Source organism: Taeniopygia guttata, chromosome 3, assembly GCF_048771995.1.
Source record: "Taeniopygia guttata chromosome 3, bTaeGut7.mat, whole genome shotgun sequence".
In the NCBI taxonomy this organism is placed as follows: domain Eukaryota; kingdom Metazoa; phylum Chordata; class Aves; order Passeriformes; family Estrildidae; genus Taeniopygia; species Taeniopygia guttata.
The window spans coordinates 69,687,439-69,709,874 of NC_133027.1; the positions used below are offsets into that span (position 1 = coordinate 69,687,439).

Below are 22,436 nucleotides of genomic sequence, written 5' to 3' on the forward strand. Positions count from 1 at the left end.
AAGATCCACTAAATGATACTCTATTTAATCTTATATTATGTAATATTGTGCATATTTTTCTTTCACTAATATTATTCTGGGGACTTATATCTGCCATATCCAGCTTATGACATGCAGTTCACTGGCATAACAAGCTGCAGTAAGCCATGAACCAAAAAACATAAATGTCAGCTGGAAGCTATGAAATAATGTCTAACATGACAAGAAAAACAAAACAAGTATAATCTTACTTCAAAACTCTTCACTTCTTCTTCACCATCATCATCTTCTTCATCATGGCAGCTCTGATACCATGTAGAAAGAAAACAATGCTGATAACTTGCAATTTACTGGTTACACTTTACAAATTATTTCTCTTGATCTTCTTCACTAACTTAATTTAAACACAAAATAAGCAATAGGTGTCAAAAAAGTTACCTTTGCCATAATATCAGCATAAGCCATATACAGGAAATCTTCTTCCAATTTGCTGGTTAACAGACAGAGGAAAGGTAGAATGAAAAAGATTAATTACAGTAGAACTGAAGTGCCATAATATTTTTAAACATCTTAAAAATATTTTTAAAATAATTTCTATGCTCATAAATAATTACTATGGAAAATAAAGACTTGATTAACTTATATAAGAAAAAAAGTACAGCCAGCTACAAACGCAGTATTCAGAAATTCATGAACACCTTCCAGTAAAGTGAATATAGTTAATTTTTAATTATACTTAGAATGTATTTCATATTCAGAATGTAACTGTCAATAGGGAACACAGACAGAAGACAGAGGAGTAGTAAACCCTGAACACAGCATCCATAGCTGTGAAAACGTCATGTTAAAATCTCTCTACATACCACAAGCTAAAGAGGTTTGAGTGTAACTCAAACTCACCATACGTTCATACGCACGTTTTGGCCTAGCTTATGCAATCTCACTTGGAAAGAGACATATATGACTTCAAAAACAGGAGTAATCTGAAAATCTGCATACACTCAGTAGTCTCTCACACCATCCCTACCATTTTTCAGTCAAGGCTGTTCGACTGAATAGCAGAATAAGTTGATGTAAAGGATCAACTCTTTTAAGGCTTTCATCTTCTTCTGGTGGTTCCTCTCCGGGTTTCTTTAGGGAAAAAAAAAAAAAAAGAATTTAAAAGTATATTCAATTATCAATAGTAAAAAATGTTTTACTCTGTGCAATTTACTAAACATTAAATATTACATATATGTAATTTTTATTTGAACAATCAAGAGGAAGCAACTTTCAAGCAAAGTATGACAAAACTGAATCCCAACTGTGTTTATGACCTGAAGATTTACAAAGATACCACTTGCAAAGCTTTGGATTTCTTCTCCTCCTAAAAATCAACCCTCTTCACTACAATCTGAAAATAACTTCAATCCTTTACTCTGTTATCCAGAACTAGTGGTAACTAGAAGCTATCATTCATTATTATATTGTCCGTTGCTATGTTAACCAGTTTCATCAGAAAAATGACAATCCCATTTCAAGTCTATGCTAGGTATAATGTTCACTGAGAAACTCTGAGAGATTTTAAAGGAGAAAAAATCCAAACATGAAGCTTACCAACAGTTTTAGACAGAAGGAGCTCTATCTACCAACAACAGTAATGTTGGCAGGATATAGAATTTTAGAAGACTACAAATCAATAATGTACAAAAAATATTATACATGATTCAATAATATATATAAAGCCATAAAAAGGCTTCTTTTTTCATGTGGTTATTTTGCTTTCAGTTTTAGACAGATCTAGTTGGCTTTCTTTGAAAGAAAATGTAGTCCTAAATACTACAACGACAACAACCTAAGTAGCGGTCTGAAGAGCATCTATACAAATCTCTGATTTCTCATCGTTTGCCAAAAGACATTTCAGAAAGCAAGTTTTGCCTGTCAAGTTACTAAAAAAATTGCTTCATCCAGATGCTTTTTCCTATGAATAATCTGGTAGCTCAAAGAAAATTGCTTGCATAAAATTGCCCACTCTTCATCCTTGTTTTCATCTAGCACTATACACCAAAATACGGATAAAAATAATCCCATGCATTGATAAGACAGCACAAGTAATACACAATTGCCATATGTTATCAATTAAGCAATAAGGATGGGTTTGCCATTTCAAAGATACTAGGAAAATGGTTTGTTGTCTATTGAGAAAACAAATTTTGCATGCCAGACAGATTCCTGTGAGAATGCTTATAGATATCTGTAAATACTACTATTTCTATGGTCTCCCAAAGAGAGCAATGGAAACACACATGTCCATATATTTGAGGAATTAAAAGGGAATTCTCTAGTTAGTTTGATTTGGTTTTTTTTGGTTTTTTTAAATAAAGGATGATATAAAAGCCAGGCCAGTCTGTTTCTGTCTTCTCTGAGACAGTTTTTTCAGTCAAACTACTGCTTAGCAAGGAGTAATTAATGAACGTAGCAAATATATAGGTTCATCATGGAGGTAAGGAGATAATCCTTCATGTCAGTGTAGCCAAATTACCATGCTGGGTTATTTCTTTACATGCACACAACTGCACATACATGCATGCATGCCAAGACTTATGTTGCTCCGTTGCACACACATGCTCCCAGCTGCTAAAATAGAATTATTTTTGAGACTGAACCTGCCCCATTTAAAACACTTGCATTGTGTTGGGATACTAAGGTTATCAGTTTAAAAGACTGTATACAAAGTAAACATTTGTAGAAGTCTCTTGTTTTTTCACGATATTGTTTGTACAATAAGAATGCCGCAAATAATTAATTCTGCATGTGTGCTGGCAAAACTGAACTTCCGTAGTCTGTCTGTGTTGAGCTCATTGCTGTTGATTTCCCTTTCACTATTTTGATCCTAATTTTCAAAATTGTTTACAACTTGGGTAGCTGGTTTTAAGCATAAGCTTTAAGCAGTAAAAGCATATTATTACTTTTTTTCTAATAGAAATTTTATGGTTAGCTTCCTCTCTCTGTTGCAGAGTGCAGGCTCTCCTTACAATAAAAAGACTGACTTCAGACTGTGCTCTTTTGGACCTCCCAGGGACTGAATCAGTTTCTAGTTTCTTGCCCGAACTGAGAAAAAGCTACCTTTCAGAGAGACAATTGTAAGGGATGAGGACCACAGACTTAAATGAAAATCACTGTAGGTTTGCAAGGCTAAAGACATGGCTCTAGCACTTCACCACTGGGAAAAATCTTCATGTCCCTGCCAAGAGGATTCTTCTGTGAAGAAGCAGGCTCTGACAGCTTCTAAGGAACTGACTGATCTAAGACTAGATTCCTCTAGTTTCATATTCTAACCTTTTGACTTAAATGGCTTTAATGTGGATTATATAGTCCTCAAATACACAAAGGTTAGCTGCAAAACAGGAGGGAATAGGCTGTTCCAGTTCTCCACAGGGAACAAGACAAGAGACAGGGGAATGACAGTAGTTGATATGTAATTTAGAAAAAAAAAAAACTTTATAAAAGGTTATTAAAGCCCTGAAGCAAAGAGCCTGAGGGAATTTTGGAATCTCCATCACGTGTACTTTTTAAAAAGGCATCAAAGTGACTTGATTATAGCTCATCCCTTTGGGTAGAGATGGCTTAAGTGATATCTTAGCTACTTCACATATTTATAATTATTACTGTACAAACTGAATGTTAATCCATAATACATTCCTATGACCCTTTCACCCAGACGTACTGCTAAGTCTTCTATCAGTTTGTCTTCAAAATAGTGTTCTTCTGTTTCAATCCAAGATTTATCATAGCCTTGAAGAAAGAGATTGACGGCTCGGTGTCTGAAAAAGAACATTTAAAACAACAGCTGTAAACTTTAAAAAAGTAGATTTGGTCAATATGAATTTCATTTAGCTTAAAGAACTGTACAGTCATTACAACAATAAAAATAAAGAAAAAGTTCTATGGTTAAACCTATCAAAACACCCATTTAAAAATAAAATGTACATTAAAATGTTTTATTTAAAACTGTGTCCCACATGAGTTGTAAAACTCGTGCTAAAACATAGTAACAATTATTTAGAAACAGATAATAAATAAACCTTTAAAGAAATTTAAATATAACAAATTAAAAAGTTAATTGCCACATTGGTAGGTTTTATGTTTTTAATATAAAATATTTCTATATTTTTAATAATAATATTAAGAAAACCAGTATTAAGATAGACCAATAGATAACTTTGGATTGTGCTCAAATAATTGCATTTTTTAATGTTCAGGATTAGACTTGAAATCAGAAACTGAAAATATTTTATTTTATTCTTTTCCGAAGATAGAAAAAAGTAATTAAACCTAATAAATAAAGAAATATACAAACTATAATACCAAGTAGTTTATCAATTACTGGTTTCCTTTCTTTTTGCCTCTTGAGCTTGCCAGATACGTCTTTATGAACTTTAGTGCATTTGTGAAAGACAGAGCAATACAGCTCTTACCTTGGCAGATTATACAACGGTGCCATTCTAAAGCAGGCCACCACTGCTCTTTTCCTCTGTTTAGACAGCAGCTTATGCCACACTGCCTTCTTGGACCGCTGCGGATGCTCAACCTGTTACACAAAAAACACATGGGAAAATAATGTGGCACTGTCCCTAGCGTTGGGAAAGAGTAATATTAGTAAAAACGTTAGTTAACAGATAAATAAAGTAGAAAAGCAACAGAATAATAGATCAGAAAAATTGTTCTAGACAGAGTTCAAGCATTCAGCCAAATCATAGAATCAGAATTTAGAAAATAAACTTAAAGCCAAATCTCCCTTTCCTGGTATGACGTAGACAGTCTTTCACTTCATTCTACTTTTTCTGTATTTTAGATAGAACACTATCAGTAAGGCCATTTCTCAGGAAGCCTTAGCTTCCAATGCAAAGAGCCTCCATTCATTCAATCTTTTACATGTAACTCTTTACACATGTACAGGTAAATTGTACACCTTCTCATTGCCTCAGACAATATTTTTAAAGAAATTTTCATGGATACAAATAACCTTTGTAATATTTATAATGATCAGCTATGACAGAAAGGAATTAGCTTTAGGAAAGAGTGACAAGTACAAGGACTTAAGACTAAATCTTTTCTTTGAAGTAGCACAGACAGAATTTACATAAAATACTTCAAAACACTTTAGCTACATTTCAGAAAACTACAGCTCTGTCTTAAATTATTTTCTCTTTCTGCGTCTTGGCTCTACAGTAACATGAGATGAGATAGGGTGTACTCCATCTTTATCTTTTATGCCTTTAGGTTTTTTTCTTCCACCTCTTATTCTTGTTTCCATCCCAGGAAAATTACTGCTGTGGTGCTGAAGAGCACCTGCATACTTCTGCATATATCCTGACTAGATAACTGGGAACTGTGATTGCAGACAGTGCAATGGATCTATCCTTCCCCACAGCCTATTTATGATTTCTGTGATTTATTTCACACATCTTCCATAAATATTATATAATTTGATTTAACCAATGCAACTGTTATAGAGTTAAGGGGAGTTGAACTTTGGGGCAGGTTGTTTGGTTATTTATGGGCGATTTGTTTCTTTTACAAACAACTACAATCCTCTGTGTTCCAACAGCATCAAAGACGACAGTGGAAGTCATCATTTCTACCCTGAAACTCGTGGAAATTCTCCCTTGAAACAAAATCAAGCATTATATGTAAAATATGTAGTGACAATACTGATATTTATGTAGACTGAATATTCAATCCAAATTTGGTTATCCAGTTTAGTGAAATATGAAAAAATATTAATAGTTAAACAATGAACATTTAATTAGACAAAAACACTGCAATTCAGTGAAATATATAATTATACTCGTAAGATTAAATGGTAGCAATCTTAAAGTTCTTTATAAAAGATAAAATGCAAAAGAAAAATATTTTTAAGAGAAAGGACAATAAAGCATTCACTGCAAATATTTTTACAGTCACAAAAAAAGTGCCAGCACTAATAATTTAAAAGTCAGACAAATCCAAATGTGGAAGTTAGCTAATTAGTAAAATCTTCACAAACAATTATAAATCACTCTATACTTTCCCAAAAGAAATAGCCTCGGCCTACACAAGCAGATTTCTGAAAACAGTAAAAACAAAGAAGTTAGGTCTGCATGGAAAGAAAATACAAAGAATTAACTGATTGTTGCCAGTGCAATACAGAAACATTTGGAGTATATATATAGAGAGAACAGAGTATTTGCATACAGAGAGCAAAGGATTACTCAAGACTATCATAAAAACAGATGCAGTGCTTATATATTCATTAACTGTAAAGACACCAGATTTCCCATTTCAGTAACAAAAGCTCCTGAACATTTATCTACAGAAGATAAGAAAAGCTGTGGGGCTAAATCTTAGATTAAACAAATAGATGCAAGGTAGCCATACAAAAAAAGCAGAAAACTTGTCAACAAATTGTTTAAGTCTGATCAGAAGTACTGATCCTAAATGTTTACCTGATATTACAATGATAATCCATCCTATTCTGTATTACTGCTGGATCATCTCGGTCAACTTTGATAAAACCAGGGTAGAAGAGGAAACCTTTCCCTCCCTCACACCCCACCCATATTTCTAGCTTTTCTCTAGTTTTCTTTCCTCAGAGCAAACCTAGATCCTTTCAAATCGGCACCCATTCTCCTCTCTTGCTCTCTTTTATAGGCAAATCATGATTGACAAGGATTTACTTCCATATTTCTATCACTTTTTGCTTGCTCCACACATATTCAGCAACAGGTAAAAATTAGTGACTCCTCATTGTCTTCTACCAAACTGTGTAAGGCTGTTGAACTTGCAGAAAATCCACATCTAGGCTGGCAAACTATATGAAGAAGAGTTGTATGATGCAGCAGACACGACACGGATATTCACATCAACACACCTTCTGCAGTGTGCATATGAGCACGTTCACATATCTCTCAGGTTCCCACTGACTGAACCAGTGACTTCCTGACAGTGAGGAAACTTCTTGACATTGGATCTGAAAACTTTCTAAGTGAAACCAACTAATCTAATGAGAATTCAAGAGAATCTTGAATTTTAAAATGTTCTTTGAAAAGGAAAAAAAAAATTAGTAACATTTATATGAAGATAATTTTTAGCCTATGGTGTGCAACGAGCTGTGTTCATTTCTGCCATTAGGAACAGCTTCCAAGTTAATGTCCTGTTTTTTCACCACATTTTAAAAAAGACAAAACATAATAAATCTAAAGTGCATAATAATTCATAGAGAAAAGTCACAAAAATAACTTATCAACTAGTCTTTGACCTGTAAGATGTATCCATATACGAGATTTTTTAACTTCATATTTTCAAGAATATGGAAAGGACACAAAATAAAAGCCAGAATTACTTAAATAAAAGATACTGCAGTTCAGGCCACATGGGAATCTCATATATTAATGCAAAAAAAACCATTAAATAATTCAACAGAGCTTTTTGCCAGATTCTGAAGCAACTTAAAGTTTCTGACAGAACTTTTTCAGAAAAAATTATTCCTCCAACCTGATTCTGCTGTTTCTTGAATGCAGCAAGGAATATATGAGTTTTCCAGATTGGCCAAACAAATTGTTCAAGCTGCTGCAAATACACTGCAAGATAGATATTACCATGATATTGAACTACAAAACACAGGATTAAGCATGTAAACAGTAGCTATCATAAGAAAGCAAAAAGAATAAAACATGAAATATAGCAGGTGAAAGTACAAATGAAAGGGTGGATAATTTTATTTAGATTAAGAAGCAATGGAATTGGTAAAATGTGTCTAACCTGTTCCAGGTGAAATAGCACATTAGCTATATCAAGGACCCTTTCCACCGTCTTCTCTGGATCTGAGGAATCTTCAGTCCTGTTTGGCAAATCTTTGTAAAGTGCCATCTGCCATCTAATGGCGGGATCCTCGAGCTGCAGGAGAAAGATTTCACAGGTCACCAAGGCAAAATGTTCCAAACAGCTTAACTAGTAGAGAAACAGCTTCAAAGGCAAAATGAAACACTTTATACAGCCAACCTACACCTTTACATAACCCATCCAGCATCCATTACACTGTGAGAACAAGACATATTTGTGCAATGCTTTATAAGACCTTCCAGAAAACAAAATGTTTTGGGTTGGAAGGCAACTTTAAGGCCATCTTATTCCAACCTCTCTGCCCTACACAAGGACACCTTCCACGAGACCAGACTTCTCAAAGTCATGTCCAACTTGGCCTTGAATACTTCCAGAGGTGATGCATCCACAGTTTCTATGAGCAACCTGTCCCACAGAACTAAAACACTAAAAATAATACAAATATAAAAAAAAATTGGTCAACAAATACTACTGACACCAGCAATGAATATAATATTTGAGGAAAAGTATTGAATATTAGGTACACAGACATAACTTAGTACACTGCCTTTCCCATTATTAAATGAAACAACATTAAAAGTGTTGCTATATTAGTTGGGATTACTTAGTTTTCAGTCATGGAAATTAGTAGGTACTGCTATTATTTACGTCTATTTTGATTTTATTTTTTTTATCATTAGAAAATTCTAATTTTACTGATCATTAGCTAAAAAATTATAAGTTAATTTGGAAAAATGAAATCCAGATGCATTTGCTTATCAGCCTACAAATTATAAAGAACTGTAAGAAGCAAAATGGTTTTTATCAGGTTTTTCTCTTTACATTTAATTTTTTCTACTTCATTAATCTGTTATTCTCTGTTTTACAATTGGCGATTTCTTCTTGGTTTGTTTTGTCTCCCCAGTCCTTATGCTAATCAAGACTAATGCAACACGCTTTGCAACCATTTATTGTGCAATTTACAATGACACCGATGACCCATTTTACTGAGAACTGCGGCCAGTGATCATTCCTGATTCCGCAGTTACTGTTGAAGACACACTGGCCCAGATGGCTAGAGAACTCGGGGGTGGGGGGCTAAAATCCTACAGATTTCCATAGAGCTTGGACTCAATACTTAGTTGGCTAAAACTTCTTTGTTTATCCAGATTTAAAGTTGTGCCTAAGATGAGACAATAATGCTAATTCACCTCCCCAAAACATATCATGATACAAGGTTTACTCAAGTTCCAGGAATGATTAAAAACTTACAGAGTCGTTCATTAATAGCTTATTATAACCTAGAAAGCCACATTTTGCAGGCATTTCTTCCACCTTTCGGCTTTTCCATTTCTTAAAAACTGTCACATCCACAGTCTTTGTGTGCGCATTTGACTGGATCATCATGAATGGATAGTCCACAAAAGACTTTTTAATCACAGGTGGAGATGTCTTTTGATCTGAGGACTCCTCACATTCTATCAAGGTACAGCTTTTTTGTATAGGTAGTTTTCTAAGGGTATGAGTAGTTGGCATTTCAAGGTGTGAATTAGAATGGCTGGAAGAAGATTTTGGTGACTTGAGCTTCATCCATGTCAAAATAAATGCAAGTTTCATCATCAATTTCTTGAAATAAAAGGCTTGATACTGAGTAACAGCATGCAGGCATGCAAGGAAAGGAAAGACAGAAACAGGGTGAAGACAAATGTAGACAAATGTAGACAAATGCATGAAATAGATGCCATAACATTAATAGCTAAAGATTCAGAAGGATGATTCTCTAACAGTGTAGTACTCCAAAAATGAATCTAGATAAATTGCATTTTAGCTCTAACGAAAATAACAGAGTGTAAGGTGTCTGTGAGAAGAAGTGGTTAACAGAAAACACCATTTAAAGAAAGAATATTGCTATGGTTGGAAGCAAACCAGCTTTCAAAAAGCAGTATTTTTCCTATATTTTGAAAGCCGCTTTACACACACCACGATACCTAAGTTACATATTAATTCATAGTAGAAAATAATTTCAATTTATAAGACCATTTGGCCCTCATTCCCATTACATTTGATTTATTAGACAACAAAAGGGTAGTCTATGCATGATGACATCATTTTTTGTAACAAAAAACATCATACTTGACTGTATAGTGACTGAAGCCTAATGAAATTAGAGAATTATGGAATAAATTGTATTGTAATTTGTATATAACTACTGAATTTAACTTTAGATATTATACTTTAAGTAACTAGCTACATACTTACATTTAGTTTTAACTCTAGAATGTGTTACTGATAAAACCCCATTTTGTCTGCAGTTACATACAGGTCTAAATCGGAGCTTTTAGAAGTTATTAAAGCAATATGTAAACAGCTGTAAAATAAAGCTAACGACAACAGCAATTGAGTTTTGCTATCTATGTGCTATGTGGTTCTCTTTCAAATTTTCATCTTCCACTGGGAATTCATTTAAAAATAGGAGATTCTACAGTCACTGATGAAAAGTTTACAACTGGAAAATCCAACACTGTGGATTTTGGATTAGCTAAAATTACTTTTGTCTTAATTATCAAGGCACTGCAAAATTGCATCAATCTAAGAAATTTAAAATCACTTTTATTCCCATTAAATAGAGAAGACGTATGTTGCTTAACAATAGCAAACTTTTAATTGAAGCATAGGAAGCTTCTAAAGAGAAAACAAAGACCAAGGATTAGGACGTATCAGGACATCCAGGCAACAAAGCAGTAACAGACAGAAATTTCTTAACAGCAGAATATATCACTGAAGAAACAAAACAGAAATGGAAATAGTTAAAACAGGAGGGTAAGTGCTAAATAGCAACATGAAATCCCAGGCAAGACTTGTAACTGCATGGCTCACAAAATTACATTGTACACATACTGAAAATGCCAGAAAATATCTATCACTGTCACTAAGAAAACACTATTGAAGTTTATACACAAACTCACCTCATGTTCAAAGGTTTTAAGTTCATGGCATTCACATTAAATACTGTTGCTCATTAAGATCTTCAGAAACATTGCTTTCTGCCTAGTACTTTGCCCATGTGTTTTCTGCTTCTCATTATATAACAATATGTGCTATATAAGGATAAGTATTTCAAGATTTTAGGATTTAACCAAATCTTTTGCTTTCAGAGTAAACTTTTCTATGTGCAAACCCTATAATTTAAAGCTACTGGATTAAACACTTTTGTTGTTAATATGGCAAAGACATATGGAAAATATGATGGGAGAAAATTAATCTTCACATATTATTCAGGAAGAACCATACCAGTACCAGCTCATTAAAAAAAAATTATTACTGCCATGCACTGATTGCAGTGGAATCTAGACTTCTGAATGATTCTTAAATAATGGTTCAGAAAAAAAAAAAAGCACCAGATTTTCAAATCATGTTTACTCTTTTGTGACCTTTTAATAAGCACAGAAAACAGTAGTTTAGTTTCCTCTAGAGGTTAATAAAACATGGGGTAGGGAGACGAGGTGGAGGACAATCCGAAGTAAAGCAACATCCATAGGTACGGGTACAATTCCAGCTTTCTTCAATAGTGGAGACACATGCATCATTTTATTACACTTCCATATTCTGGCTTCTTTTTCTTTATTTGAAGCATTAATAAAACAGTTTCATTACACTGGCCATTTCAAGACTTTTTCCTTAAAGCTATTCACCTGGCACTAATTGGAATTCAGTAACAGAAATCTATACTTTTTCCCAAAATACCTTCCTTTCCCAGGGCTGAAAGGCAGGCATCAAACTGAGAAAGCTGGAGATTTTTCACTTTACAGAGTACGTCAAAATGGCAGCTTCCTTTTCCTTTACACTTCAAGTTCATATTAAGTAACTTTGAGCATTTTGCAGACTTAATCTCAAATAATAGTAGGCAGAGTATAAACAGTGATAGAACTCCCTTCCATCTCCAATTCTGTATTAATGGTGTGAATGGAGAGAGATTTGAAGGGCCATATGTTATTGTATATAATGCACATACACACATTAAAAACCTAACATTTAATAGTTAACATGAACAAGTCAGTGAGAAAAGAGAATAAGGGACTACAAGTTATCCAAACAAACCAAGGCAGGTTGCATTATACAGCACCGACAAATGAATTCAAAGGAAGAAAAATCAAATTTAAAAACTGCATATAGATTACCTTGCCCTGAAGGTGAAGATTACTGCGGATGACATCTCGTACTTCATCTTCCGTGTCTTTCTGCCAATACATTACAAATCATATAAATTAGGAACAGAAGGTAATTAGGAAATGTTATGATTTATTTAATTATCAACCTTGGGCTTCATGAGATTATGAATGAAACTGACAATGTGAAAGACTGAGAAAAATTTCAGAGACAAACCTTTTCTTAACCAAGCTTGCAGGATCACATTCTGGATGGCATCATACATATCTGTTCACAGTAACACACTAAATGCAAGCCTGAATTCAAATTGCTAACATACATATACTGAAAGTTTGACCAAATAAATCCAATAACATGAACAGAGCCTTCTATGATTTGAGTTCTTTTTTTTGCAGAGCTCTTTCATAGCATCCTTTATAGGATTCAGTTCAGCAGTCCAATGGTCATATAACCCCCTAGAGTGTAGAAAGTATTATATCTTGAGAAAAGGAGTATATTCCAAATTAAAATAAAATTATTGCACTGTGAGTATATACCCAAAAGAATCACTTTTGAAACAGTCTATCCTTTAGAAATTCTTTCATTCACATGAGAGTGATTAAAAGGAATTAGTTATGATATTGGGCACACAAGTTAAGAAACAGCTAGTTCTTAATGTTATGAGAGTCAAAGAATCAACTAGATTGTAAAAGACTTCAGAGATTAACTCCAACCAAATTCAAGCTTCATAAAATACAACAAAAACTATTTTGCATTAAAAATTAAGAGAAAGAAATAACTAGTTCAACTACTGAATGCTATCTCTATTCATATACTGATATATTCATATACTGATATATTCTGAAATACTTTCTGAAAGTATTTCAGAAATACTGATCATAAGTATGTTCACTGATCATAAGTATGTTCAAATTGAAATGTTTTATGCCATGAGGAAAATATGTAGATATACACCATAATCACCCACTGTGCCCTTACAAAACAGAATTATAATACTGATTCTCTGTGTCATGCTGTAAGAAGGAACACAGGGTGAAATACTTAAAAATTAGATTAGTAAATATTTTTAACTTTTAGAAGTGCAAAAAGAGCACCTACCATGCTAAAACGATTTTTGGCCAGTGCAATCAGCTCTTGGTCTCCAGGAGCACAAATGTTTAGGCCTATTGGAAGCAGTCTCTTCAGTGCTGCCACAATGAGAGAGGTCTGCATAGAGTAGCGGTCACCTTTTCGCTTCATTTTCTTCCTTTCCTGGTCAGAAACTGCTGCCTGCAGAATAAAGTAAAGATGAAAAAGAAACCAAATCCAATACTAAATAAAAGAATTGTACTAGAAACTTTGTACTTGTCTCTGGTTTGACAATTTCCTTATTACCTATACAGGTGTGACCTCATCCAATGGAACTGGCATTTTAACATTGCCAATATTTTGCAATGTGTTGCTCAAATGACTCTGCTTTGTATCTCAACCCAGTGTTTTCAATAGACTTCTTCACCAGAAAAGAAAGAAGAGCAAATCCCCTCCCCTCCAAAAAAATCAAACAATAAAAGTTGCTTCTCTGGAATCATCCTGACTCCCTCCCTTTGCAAAGAGAAAAATATGAATACGCTACCTTAGACATCTTAGATTTGGTGTCACTGATAAGGAAAGACATGTTGTTGATTTCATTTTGTACCACAAAGTTCTGCTCTTCCCTTTTGAAATTCTGGAAATATACAGATCTCAGTTAGAAGCAGTTATATGAGGGCTCTATCTAAACATACCTTAAATAAAAATACAAATTAAGACAAAATCTATAAAATCAACAAGTTAAGACAAGAGCAGTAAAAATTAATAGATGATCAACAATGTCCTTGAATTTCAGCTCCATTTACATTGCATAACTCAGGTAGTGTATGTTTTGGAAATGGAGGAAATGTTTCCCTAGCTATGAAAACGACATGATAAAAATCTTATTCCTTCTCCAATTCAATATAAAAATATTGTCCAGGTTTTCCCTTACTAATAAATTATTAATTCATTTTCCCTATTATAAACTTCCACTATATTCAGGTAAATAAGAAAATACTTAAATAAAAGATTGAAATTATGAATACACAGGTGATTTCATTATATGGTATCTACCTACAGTGTAATCACTTTTTGTGCACAGTGTTGCTTATAATAAATCAAATAAAGACAAATTCAGGCACAAGTACTGAAGTCATAAGGTATCTTGTTCCCCAGACTTGAGATAATTGAAGCTATAGCAAATAAAGAAATTTCATATAGACAACAGTCCATACAAAGATCTAATGCCTTAAAGCAATTTGACTCATTTGGGTTTTTGATTCTTTGTGCTCCAGTATTCACTGAATCATGTTTTATTTAAGAAGTATCAATGCTTATTAGGCATGATTACAAAAAGGCTTTGGAGATAAAAGCTGATGTACCTATTAAGAAACCTTATTAAAAAAAGCATTTACCAAGGAATTACTTACGTGAGACTTTGACCAGTAAATGAAAACCTCAGCCACCATGCGGAACAACTCTTCTGCTTCAGGATTAGGCTCTTTCAGCCATTTTGCCCTAAAATTTAGTAAAAGGGTGAAAAGGGGGATAATCCTCATTGTCTTCATGATTTGAAATCACTTTTCAACATTTTACAAGGATACAAGTCAACCAAACCAATAATATATGCTTTTAATCCTTTCTGGTAGCAGTGGCTTTTTGATGTCCTATTTCAAAATCCTTACAATCCTTTATATTAATCTTAATTCTAATCCAATAGATCTGGATTGTAATTTGGTTTTGTTTTCTTCTCAAAAAGACCCCAGCTCCTCCTAAAAGTCAAGAAAGCATTAGCTGGAGCAACTACAAGATTGTCAGACTGAGTAAAAGCCACTTTAATTCAGTGCTAGGCACATCAAGGGACAAGAGGCGGTATCAATAAAAAGGAAGATTTTATGATATTCATTGACCTATTCCTCTCCACATACCTGTTATAGTCCACAAATCTAATCAACAAAGGGTAGAAGGCATAGAGGTCCCGTGCCAAAGTGGTGAACTCATCTAGGATGAGCAGTTCAGCCTCCGACATGTCACCTCTGCCTTCTGCTCTTAGATGTTCTTCATCCGATACAACCACTGCTGCCTTTTTCTTTAGTTTATCCATCAGTGGAAGGAAGTGTGTCTTTAAGAGCTGTGGCTTCGCTTTACTTATGATGGGCTGGGAAAACACTATTTAAGGCAATGAATATTATAATATATACCTGGCCACAAAATATAACTAAAATCTTTTATCTTTTCCCTCTTTCTTGAATCTTCTAGGCTACAGAGCCAAATCCTGCCCCCATTGAAATCAGCAGAAGTTTTGCCAAGAATTAAATGTGGTCAGGATTTCACAAAATCAATTCACTTTGTTTGAGGGCAGAAATTCCAACTTCACAGACCAAGGGTGAAAGATCCTAAAACTTGAAACACCTCTTTACTGGAATTCTTTCAGCATGGTATTTTTCTGTATAGTTTTATTGAGCAATGCCAAAGTTGTTTAATGGTATGGATGGATAAACACATAGCTACATAGTGAATGCACTAGTTTTCTCAGCTGCTGGCTCCTGCTTTGAACCTTGCTTGAGTGAAGGGGAGCTGGAAAGCATGCTCTGGTTATCCAAAAACCCATGGAAACATCTTGCCTGTATTTCTTCAGCACACTAAGAAGTCTTGTATGTAGACACAAATGAGAGTGATTCAACTGATTAATTTCAGACTTGTCAGCACAAGCTTTTTAAAAATCTACTCATAATACCAGTTATGTAAATTAACATTTCAACTGGGCCCATTGGTACCAAACCATTTGCAACACATTGATTAAATTAAACAGAATTTTAGGCAGTTGCTAACTATTCTTAGAGTGCATTACATTACTAACTCTCAAAACACTAGGAATTCTGGATGCTACCATGAATGAAATTACAACTACAGTAACTACTGAAAAGTCATAAGTCTAACTGAAAAATTGAATCCACACCACTGAAGTGACTTTTCCTCAGAGAGTGTAACACTGAGAATTAAAGTGTTTTTAAATTAATTTTAAATTGTTGACAAGATGAAGTCAATGTAACTATAACTAAAATTACATGAGAATTTTGACATTTCAATGCAATGGGTATGTTAGATATACACCTTCAAACCCAGGTTTTAAGGATCCATCACTCATACAGAATAGCAAGGAACTGTATAATGCCTGCAATTGAAAATTTTCTATATAATGAAAATGGGGCTAAATTACTATAGTCCTTGAATTTAATACACTGCAAAAGGCACATGTGTATATTCTATGGAAAAAGAATACTCTAATGTACTTCCTATATTACTTATAGAGAGATTAAAACATACTGCTTACACTGCTTTTTCTTTATACTTGTTATTTCTGGTTCATCCAGATCTGTTTAAAAATGTAAAAATATGAGTGCTCTTCTATTCCAACTTTAACAGGATAAACACAGAGCAATTCAGAGTCTCTGTGTGTATACATACATTCTGAATATACACACACATTTGCTTGTTTATTAATTTATTTTCACATCTTACCTGCTAATCTCTTCATCCAGGCTCCTTCATCAATACCAAGGTTGTTATAGATGATTTTCAATATGTTACCCAACAGAGTGTTCATGTGCTCAGACGTCAAGGCTGTGCAACACATTTCAGCCTTGTCAGGATTGTTCTCTGGCCCATGCTCCCACCAGTGTGACATGTAACTACACAGCATAGGCAGTATGACTTCCATGATATGTGGCATTTGTGTGTAACGAATACCGGATTCTGCCAGTTCCACTATTTCTTCCATTAGCTTCATCAAGGAAGGAATATTTGGGCAAACCTCTTCTACACTAGTTGGCAAATTGAGAACTGTTGAAAAAAAAAAAAACCAACCAAATATCAATAAATTTAGGTCACAAAGGAAAACAACTTTTCAGCTGCTATGCAATACAACTTATGCTTTCTGTTTACATTTTTACCTTTGTGATCCAAAGGAAACATACCCAGCACAAAAATAAAAAAATAAAAAACACATCCTTTCATACCTGTTGAGCAATAAACTGTTTATGTTAGCAGTTCTGTAATAAAAATTTCTGTGTGAAGGCTTCAATAATGTAAATATTGTGGAATGAATTCAGAGAAATCAGATGCACTTTTCTATACACAAAAAAAACCTTAAATTTCAAAATCCCTTCCAGTGTAAATTTTGCAGTTGTGAAACAAATTGATACAATGAAATATCTCTCACCAATACATCAGATGAGACCTGAAATTCAAATAGAACAAACAGAAACCATTACCTGTCCTAACAAATTGAGCACATTTGAGAAAATGATCCTAGAGGTGAAGATGAGATTGTAAATGTTTACTTTTTAATTAATTTGAATTTTTACTTCCTTCCTCTGAAAAGGCACTGCAGTTGCCTTGATTTTTTGAGGCAGTTTCTTTCATCTGCAAGTGCAATCTGTAGCTCCTGAATGTTTAACATACTAATAGACACATGCCATGACATACACAGGTATCTACAGAGCAAAAATTCAGCCTGCAACTTGTGAATACGAGCATCTTTACCAGCATTCCACAACTCTTTATTGTCTTTTTTGCAAAGCAGTATCTTCTCCTATTTAGAGCAAATATATTTTACACAGACATCACATAGTCTCATTAAAGATTATGCAATTTGGGAAAAAACATTCAATTTTCTGTTAAAAATCATGAAAATAGAGTGGATTGTCCTTCCAATTAAAATAGACAAAATATATGGTAAACATGCATAATTGTTGATATTTTCAAGTTTGGATACTACAGGTCTTTGGAGAAAAAACTTCCATGCTCCCTTTTTTAAAAAATAAAGGTGAAGTTATAAAATTATTGCCATTATAAACTGACATCTTACATGAACATACACTTTCATCTTTGTGTATCTGTAATATGATACAGGCTCAGCATTTGTGCAAGCTTGTGAAGCTCTACTGCAACTTCTATTTTTTGCAGGAACAAAAACGTTTGTGCATGTAATCTTATTCAGCAATCATGTTGCAGCATAAGAAATATCAAGAATGTAATAAAATAATATATGTAAACACACAATGTCACTGTAAAGCATCTGTACTGCCTTTTATGTCAAACAAAATTACAATCAATCTACATACTACTCTGCAATTTTTTTTACTTTATAAGGGCATAATATGTAATCAATACAGCAAAGCTATTTTCCTTCAGTTGTAAGCACGTATGTTTCAGGGACCCAAAACTGTTTATGTAAACTGAGGAACCAAAGCTACTGACAAGAATACCTAAATTTATGATCAAATATAGAATATCTGAGGTACTAAAAATGCGCAGTCTCTTCATTAATTCAATTCCAAAGTGGTATTTTGAGAAAGGTATCTCAAAATTAACATATCAGTAACACCATTATAATGATCAATTTTACCAGATTTAGAAAAGAAGTTGATTAGAAAATTGATTTAGAAAGAAAGATTTAGAAAATAAATTCATTCATGAAATTACAAGAAAATTCTTGCACTAAAAAATGTATGCACAATCACCCATCTTAAGGCAAGCAGCATTTATAGTGAAATCACGTTTTCATAATCATGATATCAGTTTCTGGAAATACCTGCTCTATCTCTTGCATTCTTGGTATTGTAGATTGAGTAGATATTATGTTTGTTCAAATGAGTTTCCAAAAAAGCCACTGGAAAGGCCCCTGAGAAAGCAGCCAAGCATTCTCCCAGTGCTGATCGTTGCCTGTGAATTAAGAAACACCATTAACAACACACATCTTAGATCACAGAGCCACAGAATGGGTAAGGTTGGAAGGAACCACCAGTGGAGTCACCTGGTAAGTACTGACTGACCACACCTTGGGGTTGTGTTCTGATATCAGTGCATTTCAAAGAGAAGCCACAACAATATTGGGATCATCAACACAAGAACATGTAATAAAAAATGAAGTCTAGCGACCCTCTGCTAATATATGAAATATATGATATGTAAAGACATAACATGCCAAAAGTGGCCTGCACAGCTTACAGAAAACAAAAAACATGCAGGGGAAATGAAAGTAATTATAAAAATGCCTTCTGTTCTATTACTTTCCTCTCAACTTTACTGCCTGTATAATCTTTACCATTAAGAAAAAGCTACTGGATAGAACAAGAGAACAAAATCAACTATCATTTTATCTAATTATATTTCGTTTTTCTGATAAATAATTATAATCACTTCAATGCTTAGTCTAATATAAAAGTCAAGTTTTTCAATGAGTGGAAAATTGTTTTGAATGATGAAGAACTCTGAAATTGTATCACAAAGCCATTGCTTTAATGTCTTCAAATATATGACATTTATTTGATAATCAAAATTCTTTGTGTATCAAAATTTTAAAAAGCCTGTTTCTAGGAAGAAGTAAGGGATGCCCTGTCATTTCACTTGGGTTATTCACAAGACAACTATAATAGTCTTTCTAATTTTCAATTGAACTGATCACAGCAGAATTTAGAAAAGTAAGAAATCCCTAGCTGAGACCAAATCACACGTGACAGAAATTCAAGAGAATTTGAACTCAGGAAAACCATGAACCTTCAAGTTAAAAGGAAAAAAATACTTCAAAACTTATCTTGTGATTTAACAAGGTTCATCCTCAGTATATAGTTTATCTTGGTCCTGGAGATTTTATTCTTTCTAGATCTAACTCATTAAACTTCATTTTGTTAATTCTAACTTCATTCCCATTTTTATTCATACTGTTTTCTCCTTCTTCCTTTTTCCCCCTATTTCATTAAGTCTTCATAAGCAAAACATGCATCCATCACACACACCTGTGAAGAGCATGTGCTTTTTGAGTTTGGTGGCAATCATACAGAAAAGTTGTTGGTTACACTGATATATTTTGTCTTCAAAAGAAATCCCATATCCTTTATTTGCCAAACAGCAAAATAAATTAACTTTATGTCCTTAATGAAATCAAGACAACCAGATTTTCCACAGATTTGGGTTTTTTTTTTTTTTTTTACTTAAATTTTGGTCCCAATGATTTTTCATACTGTTACCTATGATACCACCACCAAGCAAGCAAGGGTATGTCATGGGGCTGCTCTGGAGTTCTGCACAGGTTGATCTGCTCCAGAGTGTCACTTCCTAGACAGTGAACTTCTTAGACTACTGCTGCCAATATCTGAAATGAATGCATTCTGTTTAGCCTGCCTTCAAAATAGTGTTAGTCACTACAGTGCAACTCTTCAGTTTTAAAAAATGAATTTTTCTAAGTATCTCTATTTTTTGACCAAACATGGCTTACACAGACCAAATGTAAATTGGAGGGGGTTAGCAGATACAGGGATTTATACAACAGCAATTGCAATGCCTCATTTACCTGGGTAACAGCTAGAAAAGAAATAGTATTGTACAAGTCACAAATAAAATTAAATTTAGGGTAATGAGGAAAAAATATACATGACAATTAAACATTATAGAAGGAAGAATATAACAATTACTGAGCTGAATGGCATAATTTTACAATACCTTAGATAACCCTCAAATTAAATGCTGTTCATTGTAAAGTCAGATAATTTTATTTTTAATTTTTATTTTAATTAAGAAAGATATTTTGACAAATATATAATGTAATATTTCAAGCATATTATAGTAAATACAGCAGCATTTCACTTAACATCTGAGCATATCTGTATTTTCTCTCAAGATATCTTTCCAATAATCCTCTCCTATATTAATTTCTGAACTGAAAATTCATGATGCTAAATATAAATGCAAATATTAGAAGCAGAATAAGTATTTTGCATCTTACCTCTCTACATAGATACTCTTGCTGGTTCCCAGAGCATATAAACTGGCCAATATTCTGTAACAAGAGACCTGAACATCTTCCACTAAAGAGAAAAAAATCATATTTACAAAGAGATTTTTCTTTGCAATGCATTCCCAAAGAATCAAAAATAAATTACTTCTGACAATAATGGAATTAAAAATATTAAGATAACAAAGGCAATCTACAGAAATCACCCACTAAATACTAAGTCTTTGGATGTCCAAGTACTACACTTTTTACTCAAAATTTCCATTTACCTAAATACCATGTTAATAGCTAAAATAGTAAACCTATTCCACTAGTGCATTAATTTTATTAAATTAATGGCATACCAACTCTTCACACACGACACCTTTACAAATAGAATACTACTGTGCAAAAATAAAGGTAATCCTGTTAAACAGACATTTAATTATTTTAGTCATAGTTTATGTATTTTTTTCATTTAGGCACTGATACCAGCTAATAGCACGTACTTAATTTACACTTTAAACTTACAAAGGATTAAAAACAATAAATAATTATTTAGTCCATATGAATATTTCACCAAAGTATGTTTTAAAATTATCAAGTAATTCAGTCATAAAACTGTGAGAATAATCCTAAAATCTATTTCAAAAAATGCTTTTGTAATGCACTCTGCAGCAACAGTGTGAGTACCATCAAGAAGAACAACATTTAATCTTGCCATAAATATGCTTCATTGTTTCTCCTACAGTGCTAATTTCATCCCTCAACATGCAATGAATGAAATATTGTGAGTAAAACAGGGTAAGAATTCTTGGGCTAGAGACCCTACAGTATATTTATCAAAGCTACATGGCCCAGCCCTTTATTGTACTGTCATTTTAATTCATATCATTTTGGAGTTAGGTGTTTTTACGCCGTAATAGTAACCTCAGGTAGACTGACCCATCTTTGTACATGATCCAGGCATAGAGTACACTCCATCACCAGTACTCTCAGGTACAAGCACCAGCTCAAGATGCTTGTACAAATAAGATAAATCTTACTCTTAAGAAAATGTAAACAGAAGTTGTGTGTAAGAAAAATTAATCTTTCCACTATGCTCTAGACAAAATAAATAGGCCAAATTTTAAATAACTATTCTTTCCCAGTTTATGAATTCTAAATTCAGAGTTTGACACTGGTGTGATATATGTAGAACAGCTGATTAAGAACACCAATTGAAGTTATGAAGAATTCAAAGCTAAATATTAAGTTCCAAAACATGGGATACCAGAGACCAAAAATTATACAAGGCATGAACATATTGATGCATGAAAAAGTGACTTATGATGAAAAAAGTACTTTTTCTGGATACCAAAGTCTTTGGAATTTTACAGAAATAATTTAATGAAAAAGTGGATGTTTACATCTCATGACTTTAAAATCCATCAATGCAACTCCAAATTTTTGAAGTGTTCTTTTATGGCTACTTTAAATAATACTTTTTACAGATTCCAAAAATAGAAAAAAATGTAATTCAGTATTATTTTCTTCCAAGTCCTTCTCATGGATTTTCATAACTGAGTCACAGAGTTAGCAATGCAGGGTAGGATTTCCCCCTTTAGTGCCATCTAAAGTAATA

The 22,436-nt window shown here is 33.4% G+C and overlaps 1 protein-coding gene across 11 annotated transcripts in view; it reads right to left on the reverse strand.

Annotated features, from left to right (window-relative positions):
* The window catches only part of RYR2 (ryanodine receptor 2), a 370,524-nt gene that overhangs the window by 52,857 nt on the left and 295,231 nt on the right, over positions 1–22,436 (reverse strand). For 6 of the 11 annotated variants that reach the window (XM_072927080.1, XM_072927083.1, XM_072927079.1 and 3 more), the window contains 15 exons: positions 20,825–20,906; positions 18,635–18,765; positions 16,561–16,881; positions 14,967–15,207; positions 14,469–14,556; positions 13,601–13,693; positions 13,087–13,257; positions 12,000–12,059; positions 7,762–7,896; positions 6,031–6,067; positions 4,437–4,548; positions 3,686–3,782; positions 1,007–1,110; positions 418–469; positions 231–284 (listed from right to left, as the gene is read on the reverse strand). In XM_072927080.1, coding sequence (XP_072783181.1) covers positions 231–284; positions 418–469; positions 1,007–1,110; positions 3,686–3,782; positions 4,437–4,548; positions 6,031–6,067; positions 7,762–7,896; positions 12,000–12,059; positions 13,087–13,257; positions 13,601–13,693; positions 14,469–14,556; positions 14,967–15,207; positions 16,561–16,881; positions 18,635–18,765; positions 20,825–20,906 — 1,778 coding nt within the window. Of the gene's footprint in view, positions 1–230; positions 285–417; positions 470–1,006; positions 1,111–3,685; positions 3,783–4,436; positions 4,550–6,030; positions 6,068–7,761; positions 7,897–11,999; positions 12,060–13,086; positions 13,258–13,600; positions 13,694–14,468; positions 14,557–14,966; positions 15,208–16,560; positions 16,882–18,634; positions 18,766–20,824; positions 20,907–22,436 lie in introns of all 11 variants that reach the window. The other 5 variants (XM_030268235.4, XM_030268232.4, XM_030268231.4 and 2 more) reach the window with 1 other exon arrangement.